A 16,228-nucleotide genomic window follows, 5' to 3' on the forward strand; every position below is an offset into this window, starting at 1 on the left:
TTTTCTTGTTTTTTAGTCTGGCTAGTGGTCTATTTTGTTAATCTTTTTGAAACAGCTGCTGGATTCGTTGGTTTTTTTTTTTGAAGGGTTTTTCGTGTCTTTGTCTCTTTAAGTTCTGCTCTGATCTTGGTTATTTCTTGTCTTCTGCTAGCTTTTGAATTTGTTTGCTCTTGCTTCTCTAGTTCTTTTAATTGTGATGTTAGGGTGTTGATTTTAGATTTTTACCGCTTTCTCCTGTGGGCATTTAGTGCTATAAATTTCCCTCTAAACACAGTTTTGCTCTGTCCCAGAGATTCTGGTACATTGTGTCTTTGTTCTCATTGGTTTCAAAGAACTTATTTCTGTCTTCATTTCATTATTTACCAAGTAGTCATCGAGGAGCAGGTTGTTCAGTTTCCATGTAGTTGTGTGGTTTTGAGTGAGTTTCTTAATCCTGAATTCTAATTTGATTGCAATGTGGTCTGGGAGACTGTTATGATTTCCATTCTTTTGCATTTGCTGAGGAGTGTTTTACTTCCAATTATGTGGCCAATTTTAGAATAAGTGCTATGTGGTGCTGAGAAGAATGTATAATCTGTTGATTATGGGTGGATAGTTCTGTAGATGTCTATTAGTTCCGTTTGGTCCAGAACTGAGTTCAAGTCCTGAATATCCTTGTTAATTTTCTGTCTCGTTGATCTAATATTGACAGTGGGGTGTTAAAGTCTCCCACTATTATTGTGTGGGAGTCTAAGTCTCTTTGAGGTCTCTAAGAACTTGCTTTATGAATCTGGGTGCTCCTGTATTGGGTGCATATATATTTAGGATAGTTAGCTCTTCTTGTTACATTGATCCCTTTACCATTATGTAATGCCCTTCTTTGTCTTTTTTGGTTTTTCTTGGTTTAAAGTCTGTTTTATCAGAGACCAGGATTGCAACCCCTGCTTTTTTTTACTTTCCATTTGCTTGGTAAATCTTCCTCCATCCCTTTATTTTAAGCCTGTGTGTGTCTTTCCACATGAAATGGGTTTCCTGAATACAGCATACTGATGGATCTTGACTCTGTATCATTTGCCAGCCTGTGCCTTTTAATTGGGGCATTTAGCCCGTTTAAGGTTAATATTGTTATGTGTGAATTTGATCCTGTCATTATGATGCTAGCTGGTTATTTTGCCCATTAGTTGATGCAGTTTCTTCATAGTATCAATGGTCTTTACATTTTGGTTTGATTTTGCAGTGGCTGGTACCAGTTATTCCTTTCCATGTTTAGTGCTTCCTTCAGGAGCTCTTATGTAAGGCAGTCCTGGTGGTGACAAAATCCCTCAGCATTTGCTTGTCTGTAAAGGATTTTATTTCTCCTCCACTTATGAAGCTTAATTTGGCTGGATATGAAATTATTGGTTGAAAATTCTTTAAGAATGTTGAATATTGGCCCCCATTCTCTTCTGGCTTGTAGGGTTTCTGCAGAGAGATCCACTGTTAGTCTGATGGGCTTCACTTTGTGGGTAACCCGACCTTTCTCTCTGGCTGCCCTTAACATTTTTTCCTTCATTTCAACCTTGGTAAATCTGACAACTATGTCTTGGGTTTGCTCTTCTCAAGGAGTATCTTTGTAGTGTTCTCTGTATTTCCTGAATTTGAATGTTGGGCTGTCTTGCTAGGTTGGGGAAGTTCTCCTGGATATCCTGAAGTGTGTTTTCCAACTTGGTTCCAGTCTCTCTGTCACTTTCAGGTACACCAATCAAACATAGGTTTTGTCTTTTCACATAGTCCCATGTTTCTTGGAGGCTTTGTTTGTTCCTTTTTATTCTTTTTTCTCTAATCTTGTCTTCACGCTTTTTTTCATAAAGTTGATCTTCAGTCTCTGATATCCTTTCTTCTGCTTGATTGATTTGGCTGTTGATACTATGTATGCTTCATGAAGTTCTCGTGCTGTGTTTTTCAGTTCCATCAGGTAGGTCATTTATTTATGTTCTTCTCTAAACTGATTATTCTAGTTAGCAATTCTTCTAACCTTTTATCAAGGTTCTTAGCTTCCTTGCATTGAGTTAGAACATGCTCCTTTAGCTCTGAGGAGTTTATTACCCACCTTCTGAAGCCTATTTCTGTCAATTCATCAAACTCATTCTCAGTCCAGTTTTGTTCCCTTGCTGGCGAGGAGTTGTCATCCTTTGGAGGAGAAGAGGCTTTCTGGTTTTTTGAATTTTCAGCCTTTTTGCACTGGTTTTTCCTCATCTTCATGGATTTATCTACCTTTGTTCTTTGTTGTTGGTGACCTTCGGATGGAATTTTTGCATGGTCGTCATTTTTGTTGATGTTGATGCTATTGCTTTCTGTTAGTTTTCTTTCTAACAAGCCCCTCTTCTGCAGGTCTGCTGGAGTTTGCTGGGGGTTTACTCCAGATCCTGTTTGCCTGGGTATCACCAGCGGAGGCTGCAGAACAGCAAAGATTGCTGCCTGCTCCTTCCTCTGGAAGCTTTGTCCCAGAGGAGCACCTGCAAAGTGCCAACCAGAGCTCTCCTGTATGAGCTGTCTGTCAACCCCTGCTGGGAGGTGTCTCCCTGTCAGGAGGCAGGGTGGTCAGAGAACCACTTGAGGAGGCAGTCTGTCCCTTAGCAGAGCTGGAGCGTGGTGCTGGGTGATCCGCTGCTCTCTTCAGAGCCGGCAGGCAGGAACGTTTAAGTGTGTGCAAGCTGCGCCCACAGCCACCCCTTCCCCCAGGTGCTCTGTTGCAGGGAGATGGGAGTTTTATTTATAAGCCCCTGACTGGGGCCTCTGCCTTTCTTTCAGAGATGCCCTGCCCAGAGAGGAGGAATCTAGAGAGGCAGTCTGGCTACAGTGGCTTTGTGGAGCTGAGGTGGGCTTTGCCCAGTCCATACTTCCCGGAGGCTTTGTTTACACTGTGAGGGGAAAACAGACTACTCAAACCTCATTAATGGTGGACGTCCCTCCCCCACCAAGCTCCAGCATCCCAGGTCGACTTCAGACTGCTATGCTGGCAGTGAAAATTTCAAGCCAGTGGATCTTAGCTTGCTAGACTCCATAGGGGTGGGATCCGCTGAGCAAGACCATTTGGCTCCCTGGCATCAGCCCCCTTTCCAGGAGAGTGAAGGGTTCTGTCTTGCTGGCGTTCCAGGCAGTACGAAAAAAAATTCCTGCAGCTAGCTCGATGTCTGGCCAAACGGCCACCTAGTTTTGTGGTTGAAACCCAGGGCCCTGGTGGTGTAGGCACCTGAGGGAATCTCCTGGTCTGTGGGTTGCGAAGACCGTGGAAAAAGCGTAGTATCTGGGCTGGGTAGCACAGTCCCTCAAGGCTTCCCTTGGCTAGGGGAGGTAATTCCCTAACCCCTTGCACTTACCGGGTGAGGCAACATCCCACCCTGCTTTTGCTCACCCTCCGTGGGCTACACCCACTGTCTAACCAGTCCCAGTGAGATGAACCAGGTGTCTCAGTTGGAAATGCAGAAATCACCTGCCTTCTCTGTTGGTCTCCCTGGGAGCTGCAGACCGGAGCTGTTCCTATTCAGCCATCTTGCCCGGGAGCCACTGTGGACAAATCTTAATTGGAAGATAATGTAAAGAGATACATATTTATCTTCTTAAATATTAGAGGTTTTTTTTATTGTTTTCTTTCTAGATTTTCCTGGAAACATGAACTGCCAAGAGAGGAATGGGACACAAAACTAAACACTGTTTTATATTTATGGTTTGCAAACTGGCATTTCATCAGTGGCTAAATTCACAGATATCCTATATAGATTGTATACAGAACTGAGACTGATTTTGTACCGATTAGAATGATTGCTATGATCTTTGAGAAATTTTTCTGCACTATTTGCACTGAAATGTTTATTTATTGTTGATAAATCGTATCATATTTAAGTTCCACTGCTGTTCCTCTTATCTTGATTAAATGCCTATGCATGTACTTTTAGCTAGTTTTTAATATTTTATAAAACTTCATTTAAATTTCTATTTTTAACTTGAAGTTCCATTTCTTTATCAAGGATGGTATTTAGATTTTTTTCCTCTTAACCTTTTTTGAAAAACTATTTTCAACTGTGAGGAAACCCTTATTTTTCTTTGTGGATAAAACTTTCAAAAGCAATTTAAGATATTCATAGTGTTAGGAAACACCAAACCTGCCTATGTGCCATCACACAAAAGAAACTTTTAATACCTACAATAAATCAAAAGAATAAACCAGCTGTTCTTATATATTGTTTCATTTTTAAAACTAAAGATGCATTTAAGAAGCAATACAAGTAAATATTTTACCTAATAGGAAAAAAAAAGTTGCCTTTCATTTAAACCATTCCAACACAAATTCTCATGCTAATTTAAAAAATATATATATCTGGTAGGTTTGTGGTTGGATAGGTTTTCTAAATTCCTAATGTTAAAAACAATCTTTATGTTAAGAAACACTAAATCTATACACAAAAAAAGTCAATGAACTTTTCTGACCTTTACTGTGAGTTACCTTTTGCTAAGAGGAAAGCTATAGTAATAAGTAAAATTTAATTTTTAGGCAATCCTGATTTTTAATGAATTTAATTGAGTGTTCTTGTGTACTACATTGAGCAATCTGCGTCTATACCGTGTCACAAAATTCATGTATTTCTTGAGAAGCCCTAAAAGCTCATAAAGGAAAATGCCGTGAACTATGTAGCTCAGGCTTGGTAAGGTACCATCTAAATTACAAAACAAACTAATGCATAATTTTGCTTAAATTTCATCCCAGTATGATGGTCTTGCCGACACCAGCATATAGTATAGATTGTCTTTTTTATATTTTTTAGTTCTTCCTGTACATGTTTTTGGCAATAAAGTTATAGGAAAAACAAAATTATTTTGTTAGAATTAAAACATGCTTAATATTTAGTCTGTTTGTGGAGGGCAAGTATTCACGTGGACTAAGTAAGATACAATGTTGGATACAGAAAATAACTTTCATTGTCTTCCTGGCACTGTGCTAAGGGCATGCTGTTAAATCTTCAAAATGACCAGATGAGGAAGGAATAATTAATTATTACTCCTGATTTGTGGATAACTGAGGTAAGGGTGTTTCAAATTTATGATAGTCTTTTGGGTATTCAGAAACCTTTCCTTACTGCACTGGCCACCAGAGCTTAATTTTCCCAGCAGTTACAGCAATGGGAGATATAACAGTGTCAATCTTTTGCCAACAATCAGGTTCCTAGAAACCAGGTAGGTGTATCCCATAACAAGGGAGGAGCATACCACAGCCCTTCATTTGATTAATTCATTTGATCTATTAAGTACCTACTAGGAATAATGCATTGTGGAAATACTATACAAAGATAAACATTGCTTAGATGCTTATCTACTTTCCTTTTCACCAGAAAAACAGAAAAAAAATGAAACATTTTCTTACAGAGTAAATATGTTCTACATAATCACATGAGTAGTTCATTTCAGTGTTTTTTATTCTTTAAAGTTGAACTATCCCAGTTTCATTTGATACCATTCATTGGATAACCTTGTTACAACCCAGTCATGAAACAGAGCAGTGTGATCAGTTATCTGCATTTAACAAATAGACAAATCAGTTTACACAAAGGTTATATATGTCACCCACGATGAAAAGAATCTGCATTTGAATATGCCCGTATGAATGTGGGTTCTGTTTTTGCAACAGAGATTAAGTGACCATTTTTTCTAATTTTATGGCTATATATTTTCATCATCAAAATTTGTCACATCGGAGAAGCAGTGCCACAGGAAAAATGAAATGCATGTGAAAGTTTGTATTCTGATTTTACAAGATGAGATAGAAATCAGAATTATAGAGGAATACTTAGGAGTTACTAGGCTAATCAGTGTACGAATTTGTCATAGGTAGAGATTTAAAGGTTAATATCTTAAAATAGAAGAAAATTCTAAATCAGTGAGATATAAACTAAAGAGACCCACTTCAAAGTTGAAAGAAATTTCTAGGCATAAATTGAGACTAGGAAATTTATATCAGAACAGAGGGTGCTTGACACATATATATGCTTAAATTGAAGGACAGCTCAGATTCATTTTTAGGAGAAGAAAGTAAACTAATGTGCTCTTAAAGAATAAAAATTTATTCTATGGTTTCTGTCTCTGATCGTCACCTTCCATTCTATAAAAAGCTCAGTTACTGATTTGCTGGGTCATGGTCAGAATTCTTACCTATTTCATATCAACTTTAAAAAATAAATTACTTGCATTCTAAGTATTACTAATTGGGAAGTAATATGCCTCAAATCAGTTTTATACTGGATTATTCCCTATGCTTTAAACCACTGCTCTCAATAAAACACTTCCTGATTAATGTTTGATTATTAGGTATTTTAGTCTTGTTGGGTTAGCCATGCTCTTTGAAGAATCTGTGAAAGTACAGTAAAGTTTTAATAAGCAATAAATGTAACCTTTTATATAAATCTCAGTGCTAGGTTAACTTCTAATAAGTAGACGAACATGTTACATAAATTATAATGTCTTGTAAAAAAGTTGAGGGGACTAAGTTTATGACTGATATGGAAGTTGTCATATTAAAAAACTACATTTTAAAACATCAAATATTTATACTATTTGCTTTTCAAATAAAAGCATAGTGCTGTTTGGCATAGATACTTTGTCATTTTTTTTAAAATGTGTATTGTTTTTATAGACATACGCTGTCAAATGGAAGAAATTAAAGCCACATCCTCAATATTAGGCAACAGAGTTTCTAAGAGTGGACAGCTCCAAGAAGGTTGTGAAGTGAGTTATGTTACGTTATAAAAATGTGAAAGCCATTACCACTATATCCTAAGTTTTATTTTAGCAAGGTATTTCCTATTACATATAGTATATTGCAGAAAATGAATAAACATTCCTTGTACTTAATTTGGGAACTGCTCAGCAGAGAATGCCCAAATTTTATATTCTGAAAGAATTATTACACTTGCTTTATTTTTTACATTAACAGTACTTTTAAATCACAGTTCTCTAATATATTCTATTTTTAAATATGATGAACACAATTAAATGTTTTCATTTATATATATTGCAACACTCCCTCCAAATCTTTCATACTAGAGAGATCAGCAATGTTGCTTTCTTGCCCTTGTCCTCATTTCAGCGAAATGTAATAATTCTCCCATAAAAAAAAATCACATATTCAAAATATTGATGTAAATTGTAAAGTTTAAATTAATCCTTTTACATATTCAAAATATTGATGTAAATTGTAAAGTTTAATCCTTTTACATTCTAGAATGTACTAATATATTAAAACCATACAGTGTGAATACCATTTAATTTATTTATGTCCAAACATGGCCACTTTTCCCCACTAAGTTTCATTTAGGTCACCTAGTGGAGTCTTTTTTAACTCATAAGATAGGGGAGGGACTCTCCCTTAAATGTGCAGTGTAACAAAACAAAAATTCTTTTCAGAACTTTCAGCAGTCAGTGGTCATGAGATATTACTAAGGTTAATTAAACCATATTAGCCAGTTACATAATTTCTAAAATGATAGATTACAAAACCTATTCCCTTCACTCAACAGACATGACAAGCCAATTCTCTGGTTCTTGAAACTGGATTTTCACTCACAGATGTTTTATCTACTAACTTTATAATGTGATACTTTGAGATCAGGCTGGTGGCTGGCCCACACTGTCGGTAATGTAGTCTCTAGAATAGTAATAAAAGGTTATTACAGGAAAGCTGATACTTAAATTCATATGTAAGACCAGGAGAATGAATGTTGCTTCTACCTCGTTAGCTGTTAAATCAGTGTTAGAGAAAAAGTGAGATACAAGGTTTAGCATTTTTAAATAATGAGGAGAAACAGACTATAGATCTCAGAGAAAAGCAACAAAATTATTGTAACAATTCAAAATATATGCTCTAAGGAAAAGTTAAAGTGATGATTATGCCTGAAAGATAAGCAATTAAAAGCTCCTTAGGAATGCATCTATTAACCAAAATGGGTGCATCTCACCAATGTGCCTGTTTTTAGAAATATGTATAAGAGGGTCGGAAAGGAAGATAACGTCAGATGCTTTAGAAAACACAAAATATGCATCTGGAAGTGAACTAAAAGAATGATGATGATCACAGATGTGAGGGAAAGGAGTGGAGGCTTTTTGAGAGATGCATGCTATGACAAGGAAGATAGATACTGATCACTTCAGGTAATGACAGAAGTAATTGCTCTGCAGTGAATATAATTTTCAGAGTCTAGGATGAGCTTCAAAATGGTGAATAATTTTCCTTATATTTGATAAATGAAATGACTACGTCCTCTTCAGTATCTAAGAAGTCAAGAACTGGGCACTTTTTTCCCTTTTCATAGCTGCATTAAAATAGTTCTCAGTGACATGCACCATTTCTTGTTTTTACAATAAACTACCTTGTTCCCTTGTTTTTGGAAGTGTTGCTTATGTGTCCTTTACTTTGGAACTCCAAAGGGAAACTTCAGGCAGTGAGAAACACGGCTTCATCAGAATCCCGGTCCTTGCCACTATCTTCACTCGGTGCATGCTCACCACCACTTGGAGACCGACAGCTCAAATCCTCCACCCCGGACTCTTGGTCACTGTTGGCTGACAGATCTGGATCTGAACTTTTCAGATTGTCTTGGGTTAGAATCAGAGCAGAATCTTCATCGCCTTGTGAAGGGCTCCGGGATGGAAATGATTTCATATTCCCACTGTAATCCTGGGGAGTGTTGGCTATGCTGTTATCTGAGGTAGAAAACCCTGAGTGCTTGCTGGGCTCACTTTGCTTACTCTTCACCTTAGTGCAATTTAACTGGACGTTTTGAATTTTTTCCAGCCTCTAAGAAAGAAATAACAATTTCAGGGGAAAAATCATAAATAACTTATCTTTTTCTATATATGCATGCCTTTAGCATTTGTTACCTCCCAGGTGGGTATAATGTTAAGAACATGGGACTCACAGGGATGTGAGTTCAAACCTGGACTTCACGACCTTGGACAAAATCTGTGAGGCCTGCTTTATCTCTAATGTAAGGATAATACCTGCCTTGACATAGGTTTTCTATAATCATAAACAATATAGCACAGTTGAAGCACCCAGTGAACCCTAGTCTCCCTCTTTTCTATACCTACATGGTTTCAAATGATGAGTCTCATCCCATGAACTCAAAAAACATTTTTTAGAAATCAGGAATGAAGTGTTTATCATCTAACTTTTATAGTGAGATACAATTCACTTACCATGAAACTCACCCTTTTAAAGTATACAATTCAGTGGTTTTTAGTTATATTCACAAGGTTGTGCAACGATCACTACTAATTATAAAATACTGTCATCACCTCCCCTGCCAAAAGAAAACCCCATACTCATTAGCAGTCATTTCCCATTCCTATCTCCCCACAGCCCCTGGCTACTACTGATCAACTTCTATCTCTATGGATTTGCCTAGTCTAGATGTTTTATATAAATTGAATGGAATCATACAACATGTGGATTTTTGTATCTGGCTTCCTTCACTTAGCTTATGTTCTCAAAATTCATACATGGTACAGCATGTATCAAGTACTTCATTCCTTTTTCTGGCTGAACAGTATTCCATTACATGGACATACCAGATTTTGTTTCCCCATTCATCATGTCATGGACACCTGGGTTGTTCAGAATACATTTCACCAGATTTCATGTTTTGATGTTAACAGAGGAGATGTTACAAGATCAAGTATTATGTATTCATTCAAAACCATTCATTTAGGTTATGTGCAAAAGCACTGTGCTGGGCAGTGTGAGGAACAGAGATAAATACAGACCCAGCCTTAAGGAACATGGAGTAGTGGAGCAGAGAGAGGCAGAGTTCATGCAACGTAAGAATTTCAAAAAGGCAAAAGTTCTTGAAGAGGGATGAAGTGGTAAGGTTAGAAGGAAGAGAACAGAGTTAAGTTTCAGGGAGGAAGGAACATTTTAACAGGACTGTGAAAGATTTAAACTTGGACATTCTGGTGATAGCTAGTAAGCATTCCTGACAGGAGTAGGGACAGTGAGAGGACAAACACAAAGGTAGGAAGGTCTAAATTGTATACAAGCAGCAGAAACCATTAAATATTAGCATGGAAAATAAAGCTGAAAAGAGAAAATCTCAAATGCCAGCCTAAGGAATTTTGACTTTGTAATAAGAGCCAGTTTTAAAGAGCCAGACTGCTAGAATAGACTAATAGAATACTAAGATGTTCATAAACTATATTAGTACCACTGGAAACAAAGTTATCCAATTAGGGAAAGCATTTTATTATAACCTCCCTGTCCAAGTACAGGGAAGTTAATAGAAGCCAAAAGATAAGACTTTACAGTCAGTCTCCCCTTTTACCAATTATAGATTAATATAATAGTTACATAATTTTTAAAAATGGAGAAAGATTTTTACAAGTACGTATATTTGATTTTATTCTTTTACTTTTTCACACTTTCCAGAAAAAAATTAATTTTACTACTCTCAAATAACAGTAACCAAAAAAGTTGACCTAAAATAAGGAACAACCAAAAATTTGTGGAACTGAGCCACAAGCCAGATGTGTGAAATGCATTAAATGCCTAGGTTTGGGCTTCGGTTATCTGAGTCCTGACCTGGAAGGGGTTGTGTTTCAGGTGTTCTACTGACTAAAAATGTGAAATATTTGTATTGCACTGAATCTTAAGAGGCTTTCATTGAAGCCTTGCTCTTCAAGAAATAAGCACAGAAAATAGATTAACAAAGCAAGTATGTCTTACTTCTTCCAGGGCCTCTAGTTCTTCCTCTAGCTGCTGAGTTTCTTCCTTCACTGCCATTAGGTAATCTGTAACTGATTGTCGGGGCTGCATCCCCTTTTCAAAGCGGTTATACATTCCACTCCAAAACCTGGAAAGGACGGCAAAGCATCATGATACCACCTTATCACAGTCTGAAAATTCACATCCTCAAGTCTTCTAAGGTATCTATGATACCACAGTCTTAATAATAACCAAATGCAAATTTCAGCCTCAAAAAAGCCACTACTTAAGGTAATAATTTCATGTTGATGTTTTTTTTCTTGGGTCAGTAAATGCCTTTTGGGGAGAATAAGTTTATGAAAAGTCTACTTGTATATATGAATTAGAAAACACAGAATACATTTTTCTAAAATTAAAATAGCACATGTAACCATTTCCTTTTAAGAAAATGGCTCTTAGTTTTGAAATTTGAAATTGTATATTTAGAATCTTTCAGCTACAAAGGGAATCTTAAACTTGCAGCTTTTATCTTTTGTATCACGACCACTAAAAGTTGACATTTGCATTGGCAATAACCGCCCCCCACCCCGCTTTTTTTTTTAATGGCAGAGTTTCGCTCTTGTCACCCAAACCGAAGTGCAGTGGTGTGATATCGGCTCCTTGCAACCTCCACCTCCCGGGTTCAAGCGATTCTCCTGCCTCAGCCTCTCAAGCACCTGGGATTACAGGCATGCACCACCATGTCTAATTTTATTTTTTTTTTAGTAGAGACAGGGTTTCACCATGTTGGTCAGGTTGGTCATGAACTCCTGACATCAGGTGATCCACCCACCTCAGCCTCCCAAAGTGCTAGGATTACAGGCGGGAGCCACCACGCCTGACCGATAAATCCCTTTTTATCCTACACAAAAAAGCAACTGGAGTGCAAATGAGAAAAATGGTGTTATCATAGAGTTATCCTTAGAACCACTATTTTATTTATGTAGATAAGTAAGTACTTTGAGGGCAAGGACTTGGTGTCATTGTTTTATCTGCAGTGCCCAGAACAGCGTTTGATCCTCAATAAAATATGTGTTGACTAGCTGTTAATAATAAATTAGTTGCAATCCAACTGGTCATATCTCAACAGCTCTTAAAACTTGTCTTACATGCACTATGGAGGCTTTTGTTTAGTATGATAGAATATTCTGCTATAAATTCTGAGAAGATAATTAGATTGAAATAATTAAGAAAAAAAACCTTGAGAAACGAAATCTATACAGGGAGAAAAGCCATCAAGTCTGTGTCGGGAGTGAGTAGGAAGAAAGAGATGGGGTTTCTGTTTATTCTGCATGAGTCTTTTGATGTTGCTGACCTTTGAGTTTTTTCATATTATACAAGCCTAACAAGGAAGCCAAAGGAAAAAACATACGTATCTAGCACATACCCAGTAGAACCTGTAGGATGCCACCCTGCTCTCCCCATCCTCCCCATACATACAATCTTTTTTTTTTTTTTTGAGACGGAGTTTTGCTCTTGTTGCCCAGGCTGGAGTGCAATGGCGCGATCTCGGCTCACCGCAACCTCCGCCTCCCTGGTTCAAGTGATTTTCCTGCCTCAGCCTCCCGAGTAGCTAGGATTACAGGCGCCCACCACCATGCCCAGCTAATTTGTGTATTTTTAGTAGAGACGGGGTCTCGCCATGTTGGCCAGGCTTGTCTTGAACTCCTGACCTCGGGTGATCCACCCGCCTCGGCCAGTACATACAATCTTAACATAATTTCCACAAGGGAAGTACTTCCAGTAGGACTTAATTCAGTGGAGACAAAAAGGCAACCTATTATGTTGGTGCAAAAGTAATTGCGGTTTTTGCCTTTTTGTTTAACAGCAAAAACCACAATTATTTTTGCTCCAACCTTAATAAGTCATGATCACTGTTGAAACTTGTGATTCCACATTTGACTTAAGGCATTTGCATTATTCTCTTTCATTTGCTTTTAAAAAAATAAATTGGAACTTAACCTTTTTATGATATCATTATTATAAAACATCACCTCCTGAAGAAAATTCCACATTTAGGAGGAATAAAGAGGCAGAGGAGTCAGTGGCAAAAATACCAGATCAGATATTCAAGCATCTCCCTCTGGTGTCTTTTGTGTCCAATAAAAGCCTCAAAGATCAGTGTCATACACTTGGACCTCTGAATGTTAAACGGTACCAGAATCCAAGTTCATACCATAGCTACAAAGTTCCTAAGGATTTACATACTTGTACATGAAGTTACATGGTGTTGTAGGGAGATGAAGGGTTCCCTGAGTCTGGCTGTGATCAGCTCTAAACAGAGGATTCAGGTAGTCGGCCCGATTCTTCCACAGGTGAGCCCATAATGAGTATGTTCTTTCTTGAATCCTGTTATAAAGAAAATAAGTCTATAAATGACCTATTTTGGTGCTTACATATAGTAGATATGTTATATTAATGCTGGAAAGGAACTAATAATTGTTACCTGAAAACCACTTGTCTGTTCGATAGCAGGTAAATGTATCATCTTGGTGACTTCATGGTATAGAGGGAGAACACTGTAATAATCTCAACTTCACCACCATCTGTACTGGCCTTGACAAGGTGTTCGATTCGTGTGTGTGTGTGTGTGTGTGTGTTTTAAGCTGTTCTTTTGGGGGAGTTTTTTCCCCCAAATAGTCACTGGACATTTATAATTTGTCAGACACTATTCTAAATATTTCACATGTTTTCTCTCATTTAATCCTGAGTTGCTGTGAGATATGTCTAATTTACAGATGAAGAAACTGAGGAATAGAATAAGTGGTTTCCCAAAGTCCTATAGCTAGTAAGTGGAAAAGCCATATTCAGACCCAAGCAGATACTGTTAGAATTGGCTAGTCAGGTACAAGAAAACAGGTGACCCTAAAGGATACACTCTGCTCCTTCTAAATCATCTCCATGGAATCACACTTGAGCTTCCTTAGAGAAAACAAACTGGTATCCACTACAAAAATTAATTTTCTTTATGAGTCTATTTCATTTGAACTGATCATTCCCCAAATTAAATCTGATAATGTTATATACACTATAGTTAAAACCATTTCATTTTATGAAAATTTAAAAAATGTTCTCTCATGTATACTGCCTAAATCACTTTGTTGTTGTAAGTTTTTTACTATCACTTATTGTAAAGTCCACATTTTATCTACTTTTACCCTTGGATAAATCAATACAGTTTTAATCTGAATAAATTCTGGCTTTTATATTTGCTTTCCCAATTAAATTTGCAATTTTTATTATGGTAGCATAGCCACCAAAGATATCTAACCTTTTCCTTTTAAATGCAAAAACCACTTTTTTGACTCCAGAAAATTCCCTTTCGATATTCGTGCATCAAGTCTGTCAAGCTGTCTATCAGGCAGAAACTGAAGGAAAAAATGAAACTACTGATCTATCAGTTGATGACATTTAAACCATTTATGAAATGACACAAGGAAAAAGAAAATAAAACTAATCTGTCAGTATAGGTATGTGACTAAATGAAAAAAGTCTTCAAAATTATGAAAGGCCACCTAAAATTCTCAGTCATCAAAATCTTTAAATAAAAGTTAAACACAAAAACACCAAAACACTTACTTGAGTTCTCGTCTCTCCTTTTGGCTGTTACATAGGAAGTTTCCAAACTGGCAGGAATAAATGTGATGTTGAATGTGAATCAAAAACCTCTCATTGAACTCAAAGGCACAGGGAAATTGTTCCATTAACTGCCAAACACACTCAATGAACTGGTCAATAACTGGAGAGATTTCTTTTGGGTCACCATCTAGATTGCCATATCTATAAAACAAAGCATTAGAGACATTTTAAGGCAGATTTATTTTTAAATTACAAAGCCATAAATGCAAAAACAACCATAAAAGCAACCCTAGTGCCTAAATAAATCTTATCTTACAAACTTGGAATGACAAGGTAGAAAAGTTAAGATTTTAAATTCAAATTTCCAGAGCAACTTTGTAGTGACAGTCTGGATAGAAGGGATGTGTTCACGTTATAGTTAACAAAAGAAAGTGTTAGTGCAAGAAATAAAATTCAAAGACACTTTCCACAGAAAAAGGGCATTTTTAAATTCATTCCTTGAAAGTACATTAGAACTTTTAAAATAAATGTTGCACTTTATGAGCGGGTGAGAAGAAATGTCCAAAGAACTTTAGGGCTCTTCATTTTTTGCGCTGTTTTGTTGGGAAGGGATGAGGAAAAAGACAACTTGAAAAAAAAATAGTGGTTTCCCAAGTTGCCAGGAATATTTCCATTTCTAAAGCGGTTAAAGCTTGTCACATGATTTATTTCCATGTGACCACAGATTCCACATGTATTTTTCTTTTATCTCCCATTGCTTTGCTTTTCAAGAGCACATCAGACTCGTCTTCCTCAAATTTGTATTGATTTTAAAATGAAGACTCCTTAGCCCTTTACACTATTGTGTGAGTTCTACAGAGAATCCAAAAGGATGTTTTTGTGTCATCAAAGACAAAATAACAATATAGAACCCCGTGTTAGTAAGAGATCATCACCTTGAGGAAGAGAAATGAGCAATGATCAGTTTTAGAGTTTTCCCAAGAGTGGGAACATTGGAAATTGTCTAGAAACTTCTCAGATGTTACAGTGTCTCACCTTTGGTAGCTTTAAAAAGTGTTACCTAGGCTAGCCATATGTAGAAAGCTGAAACTGGATCCCTTCCTTGCACCTTATACAAAAATTAATTCAAGATGGATTAAAGACTTAAATGTTAGACCTAAAATTATAAAAGCCCTAGAAGAAAACCCAGGCAGTACCATTTAGGACATAGGCATGGGCAAGGACTTCATGTCTAAAACACCAAAACCAATGGCAACAAGAGCCAAAATTGACAAATGGGATCAAATTAAACTAAAGAGCTTCTGCACAGCAAAAGAAACTACCATCAGAGTGAACAGGCAACCTACAGCATGGGAGAAAATTTTTGCAACCTACTCATCTGACAAAGGGCTAATATCCAGAATCTACAATGAACTCAAACAAATTTACAAGAAAAAAACAAACAACCCCATCAAAAAGTGGGCAAAGGATATGAAAAGACACTTCTCAAAAGAAGACATTTATGCAGTCAAAAGACACATGAAAAAATGCTCATCATCACTGGCCATCAGAGAAATGCAAATCAAAACCACAATGAGATACCATCTCACACCAGTTAGAATGACAATCATTAAAAAGTCAGGAAACAACAGGTGCTGGAGAGGATGTGGAGGAATAGGAACACTTTTACACTGTTGGTGGGACTGTAAACTAGTTCAACCATTGTGGAAGTCAGTGTGGCGATTCCTCAGGGATCTAGAACTAGAAATACCATTTGACCCAGCCATCCCATTACTGGGTATATACCCAAAGGATTATAAATCACGCTGCTATAAAGACACATGCACACATATGTTTATAGCAGCACTATTCACAATAGCAAAGACTTGGAACCAACCTAAATGTCCAACAACGATAGCCTGGATT

General features: G+C 37.0%; 2 protein-coding genes across 12 annotated transcripts in view; one reads left to right on the forward strand and one right to left on the reverse strand.

Annotated features, from left to right (window-relative positions):
- VPS37A (VPS37A subunit of ESCRT-I) overlaps window positions 1-14,281 on the forward strand; it is a 58,800-nt gene extending 44,519 nt beyond the window's left edge. For 2 of the 9 annotated variants that reach the window (XM_004046693.5, XM_055349139.2), the window contains exon 12: window positions 3,617-6,601. The gene's annotated coding sequence lies outside the window, so the exon portion shown is untranslated. Of the gene's footprint in view, window positions 1-3,616; window positions 6,602-6,643 lie in introns of those variants that run through there. The other 7 variants (XR_008667968.2, XR_008667969.2, XR_008667971.2 and 4 more) reach the window with 7 other exon arrangements.
- Window positions 5,412-16,228, reverse strand: part of MTMR7 (myotubularin related protein 7) — a 119,470-nt gene continuing 108,653 nt past the window's right edge. For all 3 annotated transcript variants that reach the window (XM_031014053.3, XM_055349131.2, XM_055349132.2), the window contains 4 exons: window positions 14,324-14,524; window positions 12,953-13,093; window positions 10,727-10,853; window positions 5,412-8,803 (listed from right to left, as the gene is read on the reverse strand). In XM_031014053.3, the coding sequence (XP_030869913.2) occupies window positions 8,441-8,803; window positions 10,727-10,853; window positions 12,953-13,093; window positions 14,324-14,524 (832 nt within the window). In that variant the 3' untranslated portion in view covers window positions 5,412-8,440. The remainder of the gene's footprint in view (window positions 8,804-10,726; window positions 10,854-12,952; window positions 13,094-14,323; window positions 14,525-16,228) is intronic.

Source organism: Gorilla gorilla, chromosome 7 (genome assembly GCF_029281585.2).
Source record: "Gorilla gorilla gorilla isolate KB3781 chromosome 7, NHGRI_mGorGor1-v2.1_pri, whole genome shotgun sequence".
Lineage (NCBI taxonomy): Eukaryota > Metazoa > Chordata > Mammalia > Primates > Hominidae > Gorilla > Gorilla gorilla.